The following is a 16818-nucleotide window of genomic DNA, read 5'->3' as shown; positions in this document are numbered from 1 at the left end:
CATAACTCATGAGGGAGAGACATGCCTGGTCGTTGTTCGTGATTTCAGGAAGAGACAGAGAGCAGGCAGACATAGGTAGAACTCGAGTATGCTTTAGAAGAAGAAGAGGAAAGAGAGGTAGATTGTAGCAAGAGAGTGGGTGGCGGGTGGGAGACTTTATGGGTGTGCGTTGAGCGAGGCCGCGCGCTAGTGCACATGAGCCGTCAGGCCCGAGGGAGACACATCACTTGTCGAGTATGTCATTTTAGGGAGAGACAGAGAGCAGACAGACATATAAAACCCTTAGACATGCTTTAGAAGACGAAGAGAAAAGCGAGGTGGGTTGTAGCGCAAGAACAACAGCAGCGCGGTGAGACGATATACGCCTGCGTTTGCAAGGCTGCGCAGTAGTGCACGTGAGCCGTGAGGTAGACACATAGTCAAGGTAGCTTGGTAATTCAAGGCAGACACTCAAGGCAACCACCCATACGATCGCCAAGAATAATTTTCAGGCGCAGAACAGAGCAGTAAGAGGTGAGGTTCGTGAGACGCGACGCACTCAGCCATGAAAATGCGTCTTGTCGTTTTGGAGAAGCAAAAACCGTACACCGCAAACATCACAAGCAGACACACGCCCAGACATAACTCCGGGTAATTGGGTATTTTGAAAGCGAAGCAGAAGCAAGCACACATAACATGCTCTGAAGGCGTAATTGGGGAGAAGCAGAGAGAACACACATATGCAAAGGTATTCGGATACTTTTGGAGGAAGAGAGCAGAGGGGAGGGTCGTGGGGAGGGAGTGATGGCGATAGGTGGGGGGCTTTATAGGTGTGCGGTGGGCGGTGGGCGGTGCACGGGAGGTGTGCGTGCATTGGTGGTACGTGGATTCGTGCATGCTGACACATAGCTGCAGACAAGGATGGACATGAACACGGCTGTCCGCGTTTGTAAGTCTCAGTCACGTGGTCGACCACAAAAACACCGACTATGACTTCTCCTCCCCCTTCTCGTTCTTTTCCTTCTCCTCGTTCTTCTCGTTCTCCCCCTTCCCCTCCCCCTCCTCCTTCTCAAGCTCCTCCAGCACCCCCCTCAGCGCCTTAGCACTCTCTTCCAACCCCTCCCTCTCCTCCTCACTAAACCCCCCATCCACCCCCCTCACCACACCCCCCCGCCCCACCACCGCCGGCGAACTCAGACAAACCCCCAACTCCGCGTGCCACCAACTCACCACCCGCACCACCCCTTCATCCCGGAGCACACTCCCACACAACCCCGCCGCCACAGCCCCGATCCCGAAATTCGTCGACCCCTTGCCGGCAATCACGCGCGCCGCCGTATCCCTCACATCCGCGGCCACAGCCTCTTTGTCCACGGACACTCCGGACGGCAGCGCGGCCTCGAGCGCCGCACCGCCGATCCGCACCCCGCTCCACGCAACCACCTGGCTGGATCCGTGCTCGCCGAGCACCCAGCCGTGGACCGCGCTGGTGGCGACGCGGGCGCGGGATGCGAGGGTGGAGCGCAGGCGCGCGGAGTCGAGCGTGGTGCCGGTGCCGAAGACGCGGGGGGTGGGGAGGCCGGAGGCGCGCTGGGCCAGCTGGGTGAGGGTGTCGACGGGGTTGGCGACGAGGAGGAGCACGGTGTGGGCGCCGAAGGGGCGCATGTCGTGCAGCGAGGACTCTAGAATACTCTTATTTCGGCTGAGTAGGTCGGTGCGGGATTCGCCTGGGCTGTTAGCGGGGGTGCGGATACGTGGAATGGGGTGAGGGGAGTACCTTCTTTCTGCTTCGCGCCTGCGGCGAAGACGATGATGTCGCATTGGCCGGCTTCGGCGGGGGTGCCGGCGCGGATGGCGGTTGGGGTGTTGGTGTGCGCGGCGGCGTCGGCGAGGTCTTGGATTTGGGCGTCGCGGAGGTCTTCTTGCGGGTCGACGAGCAGGATTTCGGAGGTGGTGGAGCTGAGGATGAGGGAGTAGGCGATTGTGGCGCCGACGTCGCCGGCGCCGATGATGGCGATTGAGGAGGTGAGCTTAGAGTCGGGCATGGTGGTGGATTGACGAGGGAGTGGCTATGCAGAAGGCCTGGCTGTTAAGTGAATTATTTTATTGTTGTTGTACACAGATACGTCATGGTCGTGTACGTCATGATAGCGGCCTCCACAGTAGTCTAGACTCCTCCTCCTCCGTAATAGCACACTTGGGATGCACACCTGTTGTGGCCTGTGGTCCATCGCCCGTCCGTGTAGTGAAGTGTGCTCCACATTGCAGTGTTGTGGTGGTCTGCTCAGATGTGTATCACCTCGACCGCGGTGTGCCTGCGCGGGGGACCCCGTCTCCTAGAAACAGGTAACTGCTTTGCCGCAGCCTGTGAGCCTTAGTATGGTCCCGGAGGAGATTCCAGTGCGCTATGCAGCGCATGCAGTGGACCAATGCAACCACGAAACAATGTTATCCCGCGCAAACGCAGCACAAATCCATGTCTCACTGTACCTTCGTCTTCGCGGCGCTCGCGCCCGCCTTCCGCCTCGGCTGCGAGGCCAGCCCCTTCTTGAGCAGCAGCGGAATGACATCCGTGGCCTTGTTGCGGCTGATGGTTTTTCTGCACACGGGGCACTGCGAGCGGCGCGGCTCACCGGGCCCCGCGCGGTTCTCGCCCGCGATGAGGGCCTCCATGAGACAGGTGTGGCAGAACAGGTGGCCTGCGGCGTCAGCAAAGCACAGCACGACCTGGGTAATTACGCACCACAGGCAGTCGCGGAGATGTCGGTGGGGCGGTCCATGCAGATGACGCAGTTGAAGGTGTTGAAGGCGGCGACGATCTCCTCGGGCTTGGCCTGGGCGGCGACGGCGTGCTCGCGCTGCTTCTGCAGGACGGCGAGGACGTCGTCGTCCTGCGAGAGGTCGATTTGCTCGATGGCGGCGGGCGGGGTGGCGTCGGGGCGCTTCTGGCGCTTCGCCGAGGGCCCGGGCGAGGCGGTCGAGCGCTTGCGGCGCGGCGGGGTGTCGGGGGCGGTCAGGTCGACGTGCGGCGAGGTCAGGTCGACGTAGCCGTTGGACAGGCGACCGGGCTGCGGGCGCGACATGTCGTAGGGCGAGGTGACGGGGTAGGCGAAGGGGTCGCGGGCGGCGGGGTTGAGCAGGTTGTCGAAGAAGCCGGGCGGGTCGGGCGCGCGAGGGAAGGGCCAGTCGGGGGTGGGCGTGTAAGAGTTGCCGAATGGCGCGCCCGAGGCCGACATGGTGGCGAGGCAGGGTCTACGGGTGCATGACAACGCGGTGTCAAGGCGGTCACGGCGCGGGATGAGAAGCTCACGGGTGTATGGCGACAGCGCTGACGGTGCGTGACAGCGCTCACGGATCGTTCCGAGCGGCCGCCGTGCTGATGGAGCTTGGACGCTTCCGCCTCGCTGGTGAGCGCCAGGGACGGCGGGTAGGGCTGCATGCCCCACCAACGCTGATTCGCCGGCTTTTCTGCGCGGAGGGCGGGCTAGCAGTGTCAACGCGACCGGATGACGACAGCGCGCCGCGACCTCCACCACGAGCACGCCGAGCACGCCGCTGAGACGCCGCCATGCAGTAACGAGACGCAATGCGCTGCCGTTCCTGTCGAACCCTCACCACCGCCGCGCGCCCGAGAGCCGTTCGAGTCGACCGCCCGCTTGCCGCCGCCAACCCGCGACGATGCGCCGCCACGCAGGCATCCACAGAGGCCGGGAGCAGCCAGAAAGACACCCCGAGCAAGGACGCCCCGAGCAAGAAAGACACCCCGAGTAGCAGGAAAACCCTCAGCGGTATGCGCCCTTCTGTGCGTTACCTCCACCCGCCTGACATGACACCGCAGTCCCCTCCGAGGCCCGCTTCAGCGAAATCGGCGTGCAGCACCTCTCCAGCCATGTCCACGCCCAGGTCTTCCCCGGCCGAGCCACACAACCACCCCCCGCCCTCGTCGCTCTCTCGCGCGACCACCTGACGCGCCACGACCTGCTCGGCAAGAACCAGGACTCGACGCCGCCCATCGCCCTCGACCTGCCCGCGCTGCAGGGCGCCTCCATGGACGAGCACTTCCACAAGCTGGGCATGGACGCCGCCGAGCCGTTCCTGAGCATGGCGAAGAAGCTGGCCTGGGCGAATCCCCCGCCGAAGCCGCGCCAGTGGGTGCGCCGCAGCGGGTGGACGCGCTACAACCCCGACGGCAGCACCGAGCCCGTCGACGCCCCCAACGAGGAGATGCTGACCTTCGACACCGAGGTCATGTACAAGGAGACGTCGTTTGCCTGCATGGCCTGCGCCGTCAGCCCCTCCGCCTGGTACGCCTGGGTCTCGCCGTGGCTGCTGGGCGAGTCCAAGTCCGACCGCCACTTGATCCCCCTCGGCGACCCCACCGTCCCGCGCATCGTCGTCGGCCACAACGTCGGCTACGACCGCGCCCGCATCGCCGAGGAGTACGACATCCGCCAGTCGAGCAACTGCTTCATCGACACCATGTCGCTGCACGTCGCCTCCAACGGCATGTGCTCGCGCCAGCGCCCCTCGTGGATGAAGCACAAGAAGAACAGCGACTTGCGCGACAAGATCGCCACCTCCGAGGACAACGCCGAGCTGTCGACCCTGCTCGACGCCGGCGCCCTCCCCGACGAGGAGGAGGAGCTGTGGATCGGCCGCAGCGCCGTCAACTCGCTGCGCGACGTCGCCAAGTTCCACTGCAACATCACCCTCGACAAGGCCCAGCGCGAGTACTTTGGCGAGCTCGACCGCCCCGGTATCCTCGAGAAGCTGGAAGAGCTGCTCGACTACTGCGCCGCCGATGTCGAGGTCACCCACCGCGTCTACCAAAAAGTCTTCCCGCTGTTCATCGAAACGTGTCCGCACCCCGTCAGCTTTGCCGCCCTGCGCTTCATGGCCGCCGAGATCCTGCCCGTCAACGAGACCTGGGATGCCTACATCCATAACGCCGAGGCCACCTACCAGAAGCTCAACACTGCCGTCCGAGAGCGGCTCGTCGCCCTGGCCGAGAAGGCGCTGGAGGTTAAGGACCAGCCGGACGTGTACAACAGCGACCCCTGGCTGAGCCAGCTCGACTGGTCTGGCCAGGAGATCCGCATGGTCAAGGGCAAGAAGAAGGACGATCCCCCGAGACCGGCAGCACGGCAGAAGATGCCGGGCATGCCCAAATGGTACAAAGATCTGTTTCCGAAGAGCGACGCGCCGATCAATCTTACAATACGAACACGAGTCGCTCCAATTTTGCTGCGGCTTGCATGGGACGGGAATCCGCTGACGTGGTCGGACGTGTATGGCTGGACGTACCAGGTGCCTGCCGACGAAGTCTTTGCCTATAATGAGAAAGGGATGAAGGAGCTGGACATGATGGAGGAGGAGAACTTGAAGCTGCGCGATGATCAGCAGCACGTCTACTACAAGATCCCCCACAAGGACGGGCCTCAGGCGCGCTGCACCAACCCGCTGGCGAAGAGCTACCTCCAGTTCTTCGAAAAGGGCAAGCTGACGTCCGAGTACACGTATGCGAAGGAAGCGCTCGAGATGAACGCGTCGTGCTCATACTGGATCAGTGCGAGGGACCGCATCATGTCACAGATGGCCGTCTACAGCAGTGAAGTGCCCGACACGCCCAAGCTGACGTCCGCGTCGGGCAAGGGGCGCGGGAATAAGGTCGGCTTTATCCTGCCGCAGATCATCCCCATGGGCACCATTACACGACGGGCCGTTGAGAACACATGGCTGACAGCCAGCAATGCCAAGAAGAACCGCGTCGGCTCGGAGCTCAAGTCGATGGTCAGAGCACCACAGGGCTACTGCTTTGTCGGCGCCGACGTCGACTCGGAGGAGTTGTGGATCGCCAGTCTTGTTGGCGACGCCACCTTCCAGCTCCACGGCGGCAACGCGGTCGGCTTCATGACGCTGGAGGGCACCAAGGCCGCGGGGACTGATCTGCACTCGCGCACTGCTGGTATTCTGGGGATATCTCGCAACGACGCCAAGGTATTCAACTACGGCCGCATCTACGGCGCCGGCTTGAAATTCGCAGCAACCCTCCTCCGCCAGTTCAACCCCGGCCTCACCGACAGCCAGACCACCGATACCGCCAACGCGCTCTATCAAAACACCAAAGGCAAGAAAACCACGCGGAAGCAGCTGCACGAGCGCCCCTTCTGGCGCGGCGGCACAGAGTCCCTCGTCTTCAACACCCTCGAGTCCTTCGCCGAGCAGGACCGCCCGCGCACGCCCGTCCTGGGCGCCGCCATCACCGAGGCCCTGCAGCGCCGCTACCTGTCCAAGGGCGGCTTCATGACCTCGCGCATCAACTGGGCCATCCAGTCCTCGGGCGTCGACTACCTGCACCTGCTGATCGTCGCCATGTCGTACCTCACCCGGCGCTACAACATCGACGCCCGCCTCGCGCTCACCGTGCACGACGAACTACGGTATCTGGTGAAGGAAGAGGATAAATACCGCGCCGCGCTCGCTCTCCAGACAGCTAACCTCTGGACCCGCGCCATGTTCGCACAGCAGGTCGGCATCAACGAGCTCCCGCAGTCGTGCGCGTTTTTTTCGGCTGTCGACATCGACGCCGTCCTGCGCAAGGAAGTGGATATGGACTGCGTGACGCCCTCGCACGCCACGCCGCTGCCTCACGGCGAGAGCCTCGACATGGAGGCCCTGCTCGCCAAAGGCGCCGCTGCGCGCCTCGACCCCGCTGTTGTGCCTACTGATCCGCCACGGCCCCAGGACTATGCGTATACACCCCGGATCCCGGTCATGGCGGGCTTGGGCGCGGATCCGGAGAGCGCGAAGGCACTGGCGTATGTGCGCGCGCAGATCTCGGAGTCGGACGCGGAGTTGCGGGATGCGCTGAGGGGGCTAAGGTATCCGGCGGAGGCGGCGCAGGTCGCGGCGAAGCCGAAGCCGAGGGCGAAACCCAAGTCGAAGCCAAAGGCGGAGACCAAGGCGGAGACGGAGGCGACGGTCCAGACGAAGGCGAAGCAGCACAGCACGTCCAAATCCAAACCGTCCGCGTCCAAATCCAAGGAATCATACGCTTCCTGGCACGCCGTCCACGACCCCGCGAAAGACACAGAGCAAGAGAAAGATATCTGGCACCACCTCCTCCTTCTACAACATAAAGAGCGCGCCGGGACGGGTGCGGGGGAGGTGTTTGAGCCTAGTAGCGCTGGGGGCGCTGGTGCCGCTGGGAGGGGGAGGAGGGCTGGGAGTGGGAGTAGCAGTGGCAGTGGCAGTGGATTGGGGAGGTGGAGCGTGCATCCGCGGAGTACGGGGGGGAGGGTTGGGGTCGTGCGGTAGTGCAGTGGCGCATCACTGACCCGGGCTTTTGGGTGTGGGGTTTGGGGTTGGTGTGTGAGATCTGCTGTATCATATGTATGTGTGGAGGATTTATGTACGCTTTTTCTGGTCTACGGTACGCGTCGAGGAAAAGCGGGCGGCGTAGCTATACTGTCCTGTATGTGTATGTATGTTTGTATGTATGCCACGCTATCTCTAACATACCACTGTCACTGCCCATCTCACCCGCGTCCATTCTCCGCCCCTGTCCTCCAGTGTATGTGTGTGCCCCGCACCCGCCCCCGCTTTCTATCTGGATGTATACTGTTTGTTTCAACGCACTTGGATGAACCACCTGTGAATTGCTGGAATACTTCAGTAGATTATTGTAAGAAGAAGGGGTTTCTTCTCTTCAACTATTCTAATGCGGTTGTCGAACTGTTGAGCAGTCTTCTTCTAGTGCCATGATGAGTGGATTCAACCCATCCTGTTTCTCTATGCCTACGCTGTCTGGCCCCATAAACAGTACTTTGCTTCTTCAAGAACGCCATTTCCGCAGCGCACTGCGCGAGGTTGGTGTCGATGTCGAGGAGTTGGTCGAGGTACAGTGGGAAATTCTCCAGCGAGGTGTGGAACTCGTTGATCTCTCTCGCTGAGCGGCGACGGCCTAGGTACGGGCGCACGAGGCACGGCGTGTTAGCTGGCGCGCGCAGCGCCGCAGGGATGGCGTCGGGGTGGAAGTACGCGCGTATCAGGGCGGCGATGGCAGGCGGGGGGAGCGACGGGATGCGCAGCGTGCGGAAGACGTATGCGCGCCTCGCGTCGTCGATACCGGGCGCGGTACGCGTGTTGACGAAGCGAGCACCGTTCGCGTCCCACCACTCCTCCAAATCCCCTTCCACCACCCAGTCATGCACCCGCGGCACCCGCGGCACCGAAAGCCCCGGGAAATGGTATTCAAGCGTACTCTTACACTCCATGACAGCGTTGCAGGCGATGTTGGTCATCTGGCTATCTGCCCAGATCGAAGCCCTCACAGACCCCTTTTTCAGCGCGAACTCGGTCCCCGGGATCGCGAATACGGTGCCAGCGGTGCCGCGGCCGATGACGGTGAAGGGGGTTGTTGGAGGGGGGTGGGTGGGTTGGGGGCGGAATGGGGGGCGGGGTGGGATGGTGTGGAGGCCGTTGAGGTGGGTGCGGAGGGTGGAGAGGTCGGCTGCGGATGGGCGGGGTGGTAGCGAATGTGGTTGGTAGGGGGAAGGGGGGGAGTGGTGCTTGGAGTTGTAGGCATCCTCGGAGTCGGTGTCTGAGTTCTCGTCGTTGTCTCTTTCAGTGTCGTCGATGTCGCTGGCATCTTCGCTTTGCACTTTGCTGTCTTGATTATGATCGGAGGCATGGACAGAGAGCTCTTCTACACGATCATTGATTCCGGCTTTTCTATCTGTTTTGCCGTTACAAGACGCGACTTCCTCCTCAGTGAAGTGTCTGGGACGCAGCGCCATCGCGGGTGAAGCTGGAGATTTTTGTCGCAGATACTGCACGGCTCAGAACTCTGTTCGAAGTATTACAATCAACATAGTTCGTTGAAATATTTCTACATGTAGTAGTTTTAGAATTAGCGTCGAACCCTGCACTGGTTCGGATCCCGCCCGACCCATGGTTCAGCTCTCCTGGACCCGAAAGCTAAGTTTGAACCAGACATGTTCCGTCTACATCAACCCCACTGCCGCACCAAATCCTCTAAATGGGGTCCAGTATTTAAGCTCTCCAGCTCTTGAGTTCCGCCATCTTTCCCACCACCAACTCAGCCTTCGTCGCACTTCAAATGACGAAATCCCGATTGAATGTCCTCGTTCTCTCTGCGCTTGTGCAAAGTTTCCTCATTCGAGATTTTGATGAGTTGGGATTAGACATGCACCTGTTGCAGCTCCGCTCCGACCTTTGAAAATGGGAACCGGTATTCAAGCTCTTAAACTCTTGAGCTCCACCCTTCTTCTTGTTACCCGCTCCACCATCATTACATCTCGAATGCCAAAACTTCGACTACATGCTTTCGGTCTGTCGCACTTATGCATCGCATCTCAAAGACAATTCAAACATCATCATGTTGGTGTGCCTCTACCAGGTGTTGCGTTCATGTTTGCCCCGTAGGTACCTTCTCTGCACGTTACATTTCTTAAAACCTTCAAGACAACTGTATGTGGTCGTCCTGCTCCTGCGTTGGCCTTGCTGCGCTGCGGTAAGCAGGGACATAGCGCCTTTTCTGTCTAAAACCACTCGGCAATATATCATGCCCGTCTTCTGTTGCCGGCTGCATGTATTATCCGGGGGATCGTGGCATGTCCACTCAATGAAAGTTCGCACTGGCTGACACATGTTCTGTCCCGATTCTGCTGTGGAGGCCGTCTGAAAATGACAAAGACTAAAGGTCCATGCTTCAGTCTCTGGTTCTTCTAAACATGAGCGAGAGCGTGAGAAATACCACTATTGAAATTGAGTAGAAGCTGGCACATGACGTGCTCTCGAGCTGTGGTTTGCTGTTATCATCCCTCGATCTACAACTGCAAATTCAATGGCCTCTTTCCCCCTCTCCCGTTCCAGAAACCAAGGATGTATTTACCAGCTTCCTCCCCGACTTTTGGTCAATCTGGCGTGTTCATGCCGCGCGTCTCTCATGATCTACTTGTGAGCCACACAATCTCCAAATGTGACGCCGGAACTCAAAAATCCTAGTCATGTTACTCTTTTGAACGTCACGTCCACATAAGGTAGCGCCGGAGCGGACGTCTATAAATCTGCGCTATCAATTCTGCAATCGACCTCCTACTGCACCAAAGCCGCATCGAATCTTCAAATCAACAAAACGTTGATGAATGTCTTCTCTTTGAGAACGCTCTACCTCTATCTTTGATCTCAAACAGTTATGTTCGCTGGACAAATGAACTTCCTCGCCTTGGGTCCCCGTCTTGAATCGAAAACGGTGTTCTTGGAGACTACGTCTACACGCAATTTCTGGCCTATAAGTTTTGATTGCAGTCATGGTCAAGAGACTGCATGTCTGCTCTTTCTGTCTCTTGGAGGTCGTTATCTCACAATGAAAGCTACACGCCATGGAAGTTTTGCATATTGCAATGCCAACGAACGAAAAGTTGAAGACGGTGAACATTATGTGTGCTGTTTGTTTGAAGCTTCCTTGTCATGATTCTTTCATAAAGGATACGAAGTCTCTGATGTGTCTGTTGCTTGCTGCTCTTATCCTCGAAACGGACCCTATCCTCACAACGGATCTCATACTCGAAACAGATCTCCTGCATGGCATTGAAATTCGCTCTTGTGTCAGTTCAAAGTCAGGAGGCTCCACATCATGTCTGCTGCTCCCTCGCTGTATTACTGGAATCTTTGCTTTTACTCAGATGGTACTAAAGCACATGTTTCTCCGCGAATGGAAGGCCGAAAAATTTGCAGTGTGTGCAATTCCGGAAGAAAAATCTCTTATATCTAGAAGGTCTCGAAATGAACTTGGAAGAACCACATGTCGTGTCTGGCGAGCTGCACATCTATGTTCCTACCCGGCAGGCTGATGTTTGGACATGAGGGTACACATGTATTCGGGATCTTAAGCACACTTCTCTCCTCAGCGACTACACCGCTGGTGCTGACAGATTCTTTGCTTCTGGATGCCTGCCGTGGTGGTATCTGCTCATCTAAAGGTATGTCTTGCGACCGTATGGCTACACCAAAGTCTAAGAAAAGATTCTATTATCTCCCTATCTGTCTGATATTTTCGAATGATTTTGGTCTCATTTCGAAGCTTGCTCCAAGGCACATGTATCAAGCCAGCCTCAATTACCATGCTTGACCGTTAGAAAGTGTTCAAAAGGTGCTCGTCGGCATCATAATGTCCGGTTTTTTTTTCTGCTCTGAACATGAGTTTTACAGAAGGAATTAGCTCTTGCATCGAACCTTTACCTCTCGTCATGTGAGCTTCAATCGACATCAGGGCTCGCTGAAAAATATACATCAACTTCACATGGCCGCTTCACCTTCCTTCTATTTTTCGTAGACATACTAATTGCTGTAAGAATAGTGTGGCGTGCGCAATCTAAACAGAAACGCAGCATGTTAATCGAGCGCGTGCCGACCGACATCTACACATCTCATTCTAAGATATGGCTCAATGTCAAACAATCCTTCTCGTCCTGCTCTGAGAGCTCTAAGATATATATCTATGGAAATATTGTTTGTCAAACGCTCAAAGAGTATTCGCATCCTGTTGCTCACAAACCGTGACCCGTCTGGCGCAGGAAGAGCTGCAGTCGACCTTTTGCTCATCTCGAATGATGAGGCTTCCTCGTGAAATGTATTCTTCTCTGGTTGGATTTGCACGCACAGATGAAATCATGAATTCATTGTGTACAAAGTGCAACGCTGGCAAGTGTAAAAGATAGGTGCAACTCACCCTTGACAAAGTTCAACCCGTAACAATGCCCCACTTTCGCCACGTCTCGAGGGTGATCTTCTTCTCAGCCAGATTTTGCTGCTCAAAATTCTGCTCAAATTCCTTCAATCCCCTTCTCGACCTCGATTCGGCAGTTTCTCTTAATGAAGTGCTTTCTGGGCCACCCGAGAGTTCGTAAGAACGGAACTCTGTATTCCCCCATCCAGTGGCTAAGTAAAAAGTGTTAGCGAAAATCCACAAAGGGACTTTATGAGAGTCAAATGCGCACCTTGCGTGTTCACCGAGTCATACCAATCGTCAGTGAGGAAGTGAAGAAAGCAGCCATGCGAGACCACAACGATGTTGTTTTCCTGTCTCGCAAGAAGCCATTGCCGGGCTTTCTCGGCCCTATCAAGTAGTGCAGCAGTTGTAAGTGATGAGTTTTCCTGTAAATTTAGTTAAGCTTGTACTGTATCATCCGGTCTGGGGTGCATGGTCGACTCCTACCTTCACCTGCCAGCCTTCTAGAACCTCGCTGAAGTCTACTACGGTATCTTTGAACTCCTTTTCGATCGTCGCAACATCGCTGCCAGTGTCGCATGGAAGACTACTTGCTTCTTGCAACAACGGTAAGGCTAGTACTTGAACACCTCGCGCGACCTCTGGCGCGAACGCTAACAAGCCAGTGTGGAGGGTACGGCGAAGGGGCGAAGCTACCACAAGTTCAACATTATCGTGGTACAGAAACATTTTCGCGAGGTCGTGACATTGACACTCGCCGAGCGGCGTGAGCGAGGGGTCTGGAATATCATGGTTGGCGTATGAAAGATTGTGGACTCCTTGTGCATGTCTGACACAGTGGATTATGCGTGCCACTATGCGCGAAGCAAATTTATCAGCATTGTAATACTGAGTTCCTGTGGCTGCATCACTCACTTCTGTCTTAACGTTGTGTCAGTGGAAAGTGCGGCGAAGCGTCAGCGAGGGGGGCCCGTGGGAAGAGGTACCTAGGCACCCAGGTAAAATAGTGGGTCGGTGCTCGTACTTCGTACTTCGTACCGTGCCGCAACAATCATGCAGATAACCCACAGGCAGACACGAAACAACTGGATCTTAGATATCACGTACTGCTCGCAGACGCGAATTGCCTTGACTTGTTCCGCGTACAATCCTCGCACCTGGTGACGGTCAAGTTGCGTTCATTGGATTGTTTGTAGCTTGTTTAATCCGCTTGGAAATATTCTAGTCATTACATGCTGATTCCTCGGTCTTTTGTGCTCTGCATCTCGATCTACTTCATGGACTAGGGTTCCTGAAGTCCAGAACCAAGGATCACATGTCCCAGTCTACTTTGATACTCCTTTCGTTGCCTATGTTTTCTGGTCCGCCCGTTGTATGCTGGTCTGCTCTGCTTCTGCACTTCCACCTATTCTATCAAACAGGCCTCCTCAAAGAATTGACCACAGAGTTGGAAACTTGGATACCTCAGAATACATGTCTCTCGATACTCGACGAAAACATCATGCCGTCTGTACGCTCTGCTTCTATCTCTGTGTAGGCAACATATCATAATCAACAGTCACATGTCTTTCCGCACATGTGTCTCCTAGAGCCGAGATCAGTAAGCATATTGTTGGTGCTCTCTGTTTCTTCCTCGCCATCTGCACGCTCGCATGCAAACATGAAGGACGTTGTGACATGTGCTTCCCAAAACCGATAATCACAACGATCATCAGTGTTCTATTTCTACCTCCGTCCGCTACAGATTTAGCAACAATATCGAGAACCGAGGTCTGCTCAACCAAAACGTCTTTGCAATCAGCCGTCTACAAATCTACGCCCGCGCTTCGCTGCACACTTCGAATCCGCAACATTCTGCTTAGAGTGCTTATGACGTAAGCCTCCAGCTGTCAGCACCTTGGATCGACTACACCCTTCGCCCGCTTCTGCAACTTCCGCTTCGAAGTGTAAACCCACTCATCCAAAAACATCCACAGCCAGAGAAGCACGAACCACCCAGTAACAATGGCGCTTCCAACAAGACTCAACATGCTGAACCAGCGAGACACATACCACACAGAAACCCACTGCACCGTCACCAGCTGCTCAGCCGCAAGCGCGACTTGCATAGAGCTCAAAGCTGTGGAGACTAGAGCAAATACGAAAAGAATAGGCCCGTACAGTCGCGCGAAAAAGTCGCTATACTGGTTGTGCATCTGCTCAAAGTGAAACTTGCGAAGCAGCAGCGGTGCATAGAGGTTAAGTCGTGTCAGCCTCAGCTCGCCGTAGCAGTGTCGGCCCGACACAGCAGAGTCGTCTATGCTACTGAGCTCTGCCGTGAAGCGACAGAAGGCCGCCCAATCGACGTCTTTAGGGATCAGACGGAGATGTTCCTGCTGAGCAATGTTGAAGTCGGTCTCGCGTCGAATCAAGTATCTGTATGTACGGAGGAAGCCAGCCGCGGCCTTGCGAATGTCGCTCCGATTCTTGTCTAGCTTGTTCGAACCCTCGTCCAAGTAGCTCTCCCAGAATTCATACGACAGAAGGTATCGTGGGATGGGCTTGATAAAGATGCGGTGGTGTATCCACACCAGATGCAGCCGAGGCTCTTCTGTGACTATGATCTCGCGACCCTTGACCCATTGTCGATGCAGGGCGTTGATGTTGTCGCTGGACGGGGTGGTCAGGATCCACAAGCGGGGTGCCATGGTCTCAAGGTCTTGAGAGCACAAGTCATCTTCGAGAAATACTCTCAATTGCGGTCCATCGTTCAGGGCAATTGAAGGCTGGCCAGGCAGAACACCGTCTGGGGAACCAGATGAGGGTGTAAGATCGCGAACCAGCTCTGTCGCTCTCGAAAACGGTGGCATGGCTGAGAACGGAGAGAATGTCGTGGCAAAGACGTCTGATTGCGCGACTGGCCAGAGAAGCGCTGATACATTCGTTGCAGCGGCTGCCCAGCCAGCTCAGCCTCGCGACAGGCCAGCACACGCACTTAAGCGCCAGGCTGTTAGCCATGGTCATTTAGCCATCTTCAGCCTCGTGTCTCAGCCTGGCTACCTTTGAACCAGCAGACTTCCAGCTTTTCACCTCTTTACTTGTTTGTTACTGACGGTGTTTATTTCTTGTCCCACAGTGCGAGTGAAAGAACAGCAATGGTGGGTTGCTGCACGGACCGAAGGGCACGTGCATTGAACGGTGTGCCAGGCTGACGCGGGTCCAGGTCCGGCAAGTGACTGACGATGACATCGGGCTGCTAGTGCTCCGCGAAGTGCCAGCAGACGTCGCTGAGGCCATCGATGTTATCGCAATCCACGGCATCGGCGCACATCCAGACGATAGCTGGAGCAAGAATGTGGGCACGAGGGAGAGCCCGAAGTGGGTTAACTGGCTAGTTGAGGAGAGCATGTTACCAGCTGTAGTCCCACACGCGCGGATCATGCGATACGGGTACCAGTCGCAGTGGTTTGGAGAGGGAGCGATGCGGCAGAACGTGTCGACGGTGGCAGACCGACTGCTCCTGGCCTTGCGGCGGAAGCGAAAGGTAAAACCAGTCAATCCGAGACCGCTATTATTGTTGACTTGATCAGGACTATCCTTCTCGCCCAATCCTCTTTATAGCACATTGCTTCGGCGGCCTAGTCGTATTGAAAGTAAGCCGGCCACTTCGAGGTATAGCCATTACTAAATTTTGATAGGCACTTGTAGACGCACGGCATGATGAGAGCAAGTGGGTTAACATATTCAAGTCGACCATTGGGCTGGTCTTCTTCGGTACACCATTTAGGGGCGCTGAAGGGATGAGTCAGATAGAGATGCTCGCGGCAGCACGGCAGGAATATCAAGAGGATGAAGTGCAGCCGGATGTGCTCAGAATATTGGAGCCAGGGAATGAATTCCTCCAGGAGATAGTTGATCAATTTGGTAAAACGCGGAAACAGGCAAACAAGGCACAGGTTGCGTGTTTCTACGAGCTCAAGTTAAGTAATGTTGGGAGCATAGTTGGGCAGCAGAACCGGATGGTAAATTCTTGAGCAGACGGCATATTTCCATGCTTGCTGACTTGCAACAGAGATTTGTGGTCAATGCGAGCTCAGGCTGCCTTGAGTTATCTGAAGGCGTGAGCAAGTATTCGCTTTCACGTACGCATTTTGACATGAACAAATTCGGAAAGACCTCAGAAGAGGACTTTGAGACGGTGTGCGAAGTTATCCGAGAAATGACGCAGATCAATCAGCATCACGGCTGCTCAGTCTCGAGTAAGTCTCAACCAATTTTGGATCTTGCGACCTTGAAGTGTCTAACCTGGCTTCGATACAGATCAGAAAAGCCCAGGCGCCCAATACATGCCCGGAGTGTCTGGCCCATCAGAGGGACTTGAGTCCTCAGTCAGAAGCCTGCAAGCATTAGGACTTGGTCTCACAACAAACGCTTGCACGCCGGTACCTCAAAAGCCTAAAGGCAAGAAGAAAAAGTCATCGGCTTCTAGAGTTGCGAACGAATGGTCACCTGCAGAAGATGTAGAACTTGTACGTATTGTACAGGCAATGGAATCACCTGACTGGAAGCGGGCAGCTAGACACTTTACGCGGCGATCTTCCTTTGCATGTCAGAAACGATATGAGAAAGTGACTTCGCTAAGGTTACCTTAAAACGAGCCTTCTATATGGAGATCACGAGCGCTCAAGTTTCAACTACACTGGCCATGTTTGGCACGTTTTGGCACGCGCAAGAGGGATGAAATGGCTATACTACATCTAGAGAAGATGACGCGGAACTTAGTAGCAGAACTCTCCATCTTCCAAAAACAGATTTCGAAAGTGAAACCTGCAAAGCGCAACATCCACACGCATGCCTTGCCATTCTGTCTCCTCCGAAACCCAGAAAGAGATGCGCCTACGTGATATATTACCAAAGCCCATCATCTGCACACCTTCACCGATGCTCTCTTTCGCCCCATAAGAGACGCGCCTCAAAGAGCCACATATCGGTCGCAGATCTCAGGGGCTGCATCTATGCCGCCGGCGCCCTCTTGCTCGCCCCCAACACCACCACCTTCAAAACCCCAAAACCCTCCAGAAAAAGAGACTGGTGGGCTTACGATG

At 56.1% G+C, this 16818-nt stretch overlaps 8 protein-coding genes across 8 annotated transcripts; 3 read left to right on the top strand and 5 right to left on the bottom strand.

Annotated features, from left to right (window-relative positions):
* Positions 1–861: 861 nt before the first annotated feature.
* C7974DRAFT_455722 (lactate dehydrogenase/glycoside hydrolase) lies at positions 862–2306 on the bottom strand. The gene is made up of 2 exons (XM_046145980.1): positions 1757–2306; positions 862–1706 (listed from the first exon to the last, which is right to left on the bottom strand). The coding sequence occupies exons 1-2, from the start codon at positions 2022–2024 to the stop codon at positions 967–969; spliced, it is 1008 nt and encodes a 335-aa protein (XP_045996308.1). The 5' UTR covers positions 2025–2306; the 3' UTR covers positions 862–966.
* A 154-nt stretch (positions 2307–2460) lies between these two features.
* On the bottom strand, positions 2461–3215 carry C7974DRAFT_414028 (uncharacterized protein; the record flags this gene model as incomplete). The annotated part of the gene is made up of 2 exons (XM_046143773.1): positions 2461–2678; positions 2723–3215. The coding sequence occupies 2 exons, from the start codon at positions 3213–3215 to the stop codon at positions 2461–2463; spliced, it is 711 nt and encodes a 236-aa protein (XP_045996307.1).
* Positions 3216–3514: 299 nt separating this feature from the next.
* On the top strand, positions 3515–7296 carry C7974DRAFT_425170 (DNA polymerase family A-domain-containing protein; the record flags this gene model as incomplete). The annotated part of the gene is made up of 2 exons (XM_046144462.1): positions 3515–3767; positions 3818–7296. Exons 1-2 carry the CDS (start codon positions 3566–3568, stop codon positions 7294–7296), a joined length of 3681 nt encoding a protein of 1226 aa, XP_045996306.1. The 5' UTR covers positions 3515–3565.
* Positions 7297–7696: 400 nt separating this feature from the next.
* C7974DRAFT_455705 (uncharacterized protein) lies at positions 7697–8819 on the bottom strand (the record flags this gene model as incomplete). The annotated part of the gene is made up of 2 exons (XM_046145979.1): positions 7781–8819; positions 7697–7731 (listed from the first exon to the last, which is right to left on the bottom strand). Exons 1-2 carry the CDS (start codon positions 8775–8777, stop codon positions 7697–7699), a joined length of 1032 nt encoding a protein of 343 aa, XP_045996305.1. The 5' UTR covers positions 8778–8819.
* A 2726-nt stretch (positions 8820–11545) lies between these two features.
* C7974DRAFT_337516 (phosphoglycerate mutase) lies at positions 11546–12698 on the bottom strand. The gene is made up of 4 exons (XM_046139213.1): positions 12650–12698; positions 12221–12588; positions 12003–12159; positions 11546–11943 (listed from the first exon to the last, which is right to left on the bottom strand). Coding segments are annotated over exons 1-4 (723 nt in total). The 5' UTR covers positions 12651–12698; the 3' UTR covers positions 11546–11746.
* Positions 12699–13355: 657 nt separating this feature from the next.
* On the bottom strand, positions 13356–14757 carry C7974DRAFT_396216 (uncharacterized protein). Its single transcript, XM_046142054.1, has one exon. The coding sequence runs from the start codon at positions 14581–14583 to the stop codon at positions 13624–13626; it is 960 nt and encodes a 319-aa protein (XP_045996303.1). The 5' UTR covers positions 14584–14757; the 3' UTR covers positions 13356–13623.
* A 182-nt stretch (positions 14758–14939) lies between these two features.
* Positions 14940–15747, top strand: C7974DRAFT_313344 (uncharacterized protein; the record flags this gene model as incomplete). Its single annotated transcript, XM_046138409.1, has 3 exons — positions 14940–15257; positions 15304–15357; positions 15529–15747. Coding segments are annotated over 3 exons (591 nt in total), but the record flags the coding sequence as incomplete, so codon positions are not given.
* C7974DRAFT_396213 (uncharacterized protein) lies at positions 15713–16510 on the top strand. Its single transcript, XM_046142053.1, has 2 exons — positions 15713–15972; positions 16034–16510. The coding sequence occupies exons 1-2, from the start codon at positions 15765–15767 to the stop codon at positions 16363–16365; spliced, it is 540 nt and encodes a 179-aa protein (XP_045996301.1). The 5' UTR covers positions 15713–15764; the 3' UTR covers positions 16366–16510.
* The last annotated feature ends 308 nt before the right edge of the window (positions 16511–16818 follow it).

Source organism: Boeremia exigua (assembly GCF_020726555.1).
Source record: "Boeremia exigua strain MPI-SDFR-AT-0100 chromosome Unknown C7974scaffold_7, whole genome shotgun sequence".
Taxonomy (NCBI): Eukaryota; Fungi; Ascomycota; class Dothideomycetes; order Pleosporales; family Didymellaceae; genus Boeremia; species Boeremia exigua.
Note: the sequence above shows the minus strand (reverse complement) of the source record. Positions and strands in the feature narration are given on the sequence as shown.